The 5,108-nt window shown below is 67.1% G+C and overlaps 2 protein-coding genes across 2 annotated transcripts; both read left to right on the top strand.

Moving 5' to 3' along the window:
* Positions 1 to 125: 125 nt before the first annotated feature.
* Positions 126 to 2,192, top strand: MNEG_10887 (hypothetical protein; the record flags this gene model as incomplete). Its single annotated transcript, XM_014040641.1, has 5 exons — positions 126 to 155; positions 485 to 589; positions 880 to 963; positions 1,173 to 1,561; positions 1,967 to 2,192. The coding sequence occupies 5 exons, from the start codon at positions 126 to 128 to the stop codon at positions 2,190 to 2,192; spliced, it is 834 nt and encodes a 277-aa protein (XP_013896095.1).
* A 1,311-nt stretch (positions 2,193 to 3,503) lies between these two features.
* Positions 3,504 to 5,083, top strand: MNEG_10886 (hypothetical protein; the record flags this gene model as incomplete). Its single annotated transcript, XM_014040640.1, has 4 exons — positions 3,504 to 3,506; positions 3,952 to 4,518; positions 4,890 to 4,949; positions 5,072 to 5,083. 4 exons carry the CDS (start codon positions 3,504 to 3,506, stop codon positions 5,081 to 5,083), a joined length of 642 nt encoding a protein of 213 aa, XP_013896094.1.
* Positions 5,084 to 5,108: the final 25 nt, after the last annotated feature.

Raw genomic sequence — 5,108 nt, 5'->3', positions numbered from 1 at the left:
GGCGTGAGGAGCGCAGTGTGTGTGTGTGTGTGTGAGAGAGAGAGAGAGAGAGAGAGAGAGAGAGAGAGAGACCGTATGCAAGTGTGTGCGTGCGTGTATCTGGGTTTACGTGTGTGTGCGTGTGCATGTGTGTGGCTGGGGTCACGTTGGGCCAGGTGGGTGCAGGGCCCGCGCGGCCGAGGGCCTGGCTGGGTGGAGGCGGAGACGTTGGTAGGAGGTGTGTGGCGTGATGCGAGGGGAGGGTGATGCGTTTAGCTGTGTTTGCATGTGAGTGCATATGTGAGTGTGTGCGTGCGCGCGCACGTGTGTGGGTGTGTGCATGTGTGTTTGTGTGTGTGCGGATGTGCGCGTGTGTGTGCAAGGTTGTGTGTATTCGTGCGTGCATGAAAGACTGCGCTCCTCGCTCCCTCACTTGCACTCCCCCCCCCCCAGACGCGGCTTCACGTGCACGCCTCTCATGCCCTTGTGCTCCCCCCCCCCAAAGGCAAAGCGCAACGTGGAGAGCGGCAAGGTCCTGCGCGCTAACGAGGCGCTGGCCGCGGCGAGGGCGAAGGCGCAGCAGCGGGACGGCCAGATCAGGGCGCTGCAGGTGCGCGGGTTTCGGGCAGGGGGTGCAGGCCCCGCAGGCGCCGCGATGCGCGTTTCAGATGCCGCCAGAATGACCGCGGGATGGTTGTATGTGGGGCGCCCACAGCTAATTGCAAGGCTTATGGCGTGGGCCCTACGTCGGGGTACTGGGCGGACGTCGTTCCACTGGCCGCATGACTCACGGCGGCAGCCTCCGCTCGAGGCTGCCACAGTCAAGCAGTGGCGTCTCGCGCGCCCGTGCGGCGCATGTGCACACGCCAACCTGCTTGTTCCACCCCTCCGCTTGCGCAGGACGCCCTGGCCGGCCAGCGGCGCGAGGCGGCGGCGCTGGCTGCGGCGGGCGGCGGCGCGCAGCTAGAGGTGGCTGACCTGAGGGTGAGCAGGGGCCGACGGGCTGCTGTCGCCGCGGCTGCGGCCGCTGCTTCCCCACAGCTTCCCGCCTTCACGTGTGGCTGGCTCCGTGATATGGAGACCAGGCGACCGGCTCGTGCTTCTGACCTCGCAACGGGCAGCGCGGAGAGGTAAAAAGAGTTTGATGACCAAGCCTGCGCCTGCCTTTGATGCCGCCCTTGCTGCAATCGCAGGCCCAGCTGGCGGCCGCGCAGCGGCAGGCAATGCTGCCAGGCGGCGGCGCCGGGGACGCCCATGACTCCGAGGACAGCTCTGGTGGCGGCGAGGGGCGCAGCGGCGAGGAGCTTGTTGTGCAGGGCCGCGCCGCGATCGACCGCGCGCTCTTGAGGGACCAAGACGCGCCGGCGCATGCCGTCCCCGGCCCGCCTCGCGCGGCGGCACCCGGCGCCAAGGCCCTCTGGCCCGGCGCGCCGCCGCAGCCGCCGCGCGGCGCCGGCGGCAGCGGCGTCGCCACGCCGCGCGAGCGCGAGGCGGCGCTTGCGCCAGGGTCTGCAGCAAGCAGCGTGTCTGCGGACGCGGCGCCGCTGCCGCCGACGCGAGCGGGGTCGCTACATTCTGAGAGGTGAGGGGCTCGGGTCAGGACTGCCATGCGTATGTTGGCGCATGTGCGCTTGTGGGTGTCGACGCCTGTGTGCGTGCGGGGCGCACTGCGTGTACGTACTTGTGTGTGTGTGTGTGTGTGTGTGTGTGTGTGTGTGTGTGTGTGTGTGAGCAATAGAGAGTGGGAAAGAGTAAATAAGAAAGAGAGAGGGGGAGAGAGAGAGATTTTTTTTTGTTTGAGGCTGTGTTCTTATGTATGTGGTAGGGATGGGGTAATATGGCAGGGCAGAGCGAGTGACGGCGAGCATTGCCGCCACGCATCGCTCACCTGCACACAGCTTGCAGGCTGCCCCACGCGCGGCCACGCGAGTCATTGGGTGCATTCACGAAGCCAGCACGCGTCGCTTGCGCCGCGCCCACCCCGCAGGTCCGGCCGAAGCAGCCTGGCGCCCGCGCCCTTCAAGCTTGCAGGCGCGGCATCCCTGGGCGACCCCCCTGCTCCCAAGCTCGCCGCCTCGGCGTCCGCCCGCCAGAGCGGCGTCTGGGGGGCCCGGCAGCCGCTGGCGGGCGCAACGGCGGCGGTGGCGGCGGCCGCGGGGGCGCCGCTGGTGTCTGCGCGCTCGACGGCGCGCGGCGGGGGCCGTTGGAAGTGACGCGGGCGGCGGCTGCCTTGCACAGTGACATGGCTTCGTGCACTTCTGCAGCGCGCGCGAGGCGGTGCCAGGGGAGCAGCTGCCTTTGCAGGAAGGTCGCAGGGTCTGTCTGCCCGGCGGTGCTGTGGTCATTCTGGCTCCTCTTGCTGCCCTCTCCCACGTCCTAGCCTTTGTATGAGCGTTGTTTTGCAGGCGACTCGGGGGGTGGGTTTGGTCTCTTTAGGTTAGGATGGGGTGTGCTCTCTCGGAAGCGCTGCCGTAGTCATGTGAGCGGCGGCGGTTGTGATGATTTGGTCCTTCTGTGCCGCTGGGGTGCAGCTGGCACCTCAAAGGCCCTTGTTCAATCCATTGTTAGCCAAGTAGGGGCCTGGAGCGCCTGCCGCATTGATTTGTCGCGGCAGGGGGTAAAATCATGTACCAGGCCGGCGTGGTAATCATACATGCTATGAGAGACCTTAATGGTGCTGTGGCGCGTTTTCTGCGGCGGCTTGAAGGAAGCAGCTCCTTTGACGCTGCGACGGAGCCCAGTCAAGGCGCATCTGGAATGCGGAAGGGTGCCACGTCGCACGCGCGCTCGCCAGGTCCGCGCAGGCCCCCCACCCACGCATCGGCCGTCCACGAAGTCATCCGTCGCATCTCCTTTGCAGAACGCATTGCGCGGTGGTGGTTTCGGAGTCTCGCATTCCCCAACCAGCCCAAGGGGCCACTGTCAGTGTTTCGAGAGGATCTGATTGTATTTATAGTGATGAGTGCGCCCCTGCTGCAGCGGCCTCACGGGGTTGTGGCCAGCAGGCCATGTTCAAGGCCGCGACACAGTGTGCTGCGGCCACGCAGCACACGATGCAGGGCGGTTCAGCTCGAGGAGCAGTATGCTGAGAGTCCAGATCAGAGCTATGCAGAGCGTACAACCGAAGAGGAGAGCGGGTTCAGCACCGACGACGGGACCGCCGCCACCACCCTGGCGGACCGTCTCGCAGCTGCGGGTGCGCTGCGCTGGCTGCGTTCATTCGTGCAATGGCGATGTCGGCGATACGGTGATCGCATGCCAATCCAATTTCAGCAGCAGCTTGTGCATGCTGGTGCTGTTGCAGTCGTGGCATCCGTGCCCATTTGCCACCTTACCCATCGCACCCCGCCTCCCCCAACCCATCCTCCTTGAGACACACACCCCGCCGCGCCCGCCGCCGCACTCCCCGCCCAGGCATCGCGCCCGTTCACCCCTCTCAATTGTTTGACGAGCGGCTCGTGGCGGAGTGGTCCCCGCTGGTTATAGCTTACTTCCCCATTGGTTGCCTCCTGGGGCTTTTCCGAATGGTGCGAGTAACAGGGCGTCACGCCCCCGCCATGCGGCGTGCTGCCCGGGCCGGTCGCATATCGCATGCGCGGCATGCTGCACTGTGCATGACTGCGTCCATGTGCCATGCGATGACGCACGCGCAGTCGCATGCACCGTGCGCGCCGCGGAGCGCGCTGCGCCGCGGCCAGGAGTTTTGGCCCTGCAGTGCTGCGGCGCCAGCACCCCCCAGCCGCAGGCGCCCCGCTGCCGATGCTGGTGCTCCTGCCCAGCCTGACTCGCGTAGCATTCCCATCCTTGATCCTTGCTGCGCACTCCCTGCAGACGCGCTCTTTGCTGCTTCTTGTCCCTCCTCTTTCCACCTGCCCTGTCCCAGAACCCCATGCATTCTCCCCCATCCCACCCTCCCCTCCTGGCTGCATCTTTCCTCTCTCGCCGTTCCAAACCCGCCCCCTACCCGCCCAGGCGCTGTGGGGCGGCGGTGTCGCCCTCGATCTGCCAGCCTGGCGCAGCCCCGCCGCCATCTCCACTTTCCTCTTCCTCTTGGGCGTGTCAGTGGAGTGGAAGGGCGACGCGAACGTCCCAAAAAGCGGCCGCCACGTCCTGGTATCGAACCACGTATCTCCAGGCGACCTGCTGGCGCTCTTCAACCGGCCGCAGCGCTACGTGCACCTCATCACGCCGCACCTGCCGCCCCAGGTGTTTGCCGCGCGCAACCTGCCCGCGCTCCTGCAGCCGGCCAACAAAGACACGTACGCGGCGCTGGCGCCGGCGGCGGCGGCAGGCGACGACAGCGGGGACGGCGGCGCCAGCAGCAGCAGCAGCAGCAGCAGCAGCAGCAGCAGCAGCGGCGGCAGCGGCGGCGGCAGCAAGCTACCGGCAGAGGCGCTGGAGGCGCCCGTGCATCTGTTTCCGGAGGGGGGCATGACTAACGCGAGCGGCATGATGGCGTTCTCCCGGGGGTTCACCAGATTCGCGTCGGACGTGCCGGTGGTCCCGATGGCGTTGCGCGTGAAGGTGCCCTTTCCGCAGGTGAGCCTGTGCCTTGCGGGGTCGAGGGGCAAGCGGAGAACCGCGAAGGGGCGCTGCGGGCCCCGCGGCGCGCTCAGGGGTAGCGGGTGTCCAGTGCAGCGCCTGGCGCAGGTGCTGCTGTGCGGGGCCGTGCACGAAGGGTCTGGCTGCGCCTGGCCGCGCCCATGCAAGCCGCCGGGCGCCTAATCGAGTCGAACAGAGTAGACCGCGCACCGGGCACCCAGTAAGCTTTGAGGTCGGTCGCCAGGATCGGGGCAACCGCCCGTTCCCCCGCTGCCCCACCGGTTTCTGGGACCGGGAGGTGTTCCGGGCCCGCACCTCTTGAGACAACTTCACACCGACCGCTTTTTGGCCGCGCCCGCGCTCCCCAGGTCAAGACGCACACTTTGACTTCGCCATTTGTAGCCAACCTTTTCTTCTTCGGCTGGCAGGTGGGCCGGCCTTGGCGTGCGACCCTTGGTGTGAAGCGGGGCGCGAAGTTTGACGCGCGGCCCATGCGGCTGGCCGGTGCCGGGCGCATGACATGCGTGGGCGTCACCCGCACGGCTAACAGCCCAGTGGTTGAGCCGCTGCCGTCACGCGTGCCCAAC

This window comes from Monoraphidium neglectum (genome assembly GCF_000611645.1).
Source record: "Monoraphidium neglectum strain SAG 48.87 unplaced genomic scaffold scaffold02501, whole genome shotgun sequence".
Lineage (NCBI taxonomy): Eukaryota > Viridiplantae > Chlorophyta > Chlorophyceae > Sphaeropleales > Selenastraceae > Monoraphidium > Monoraphidium neglectum.
This window is presented reverse-complemented; position numbering and strand designations above follow the sequence as displayed.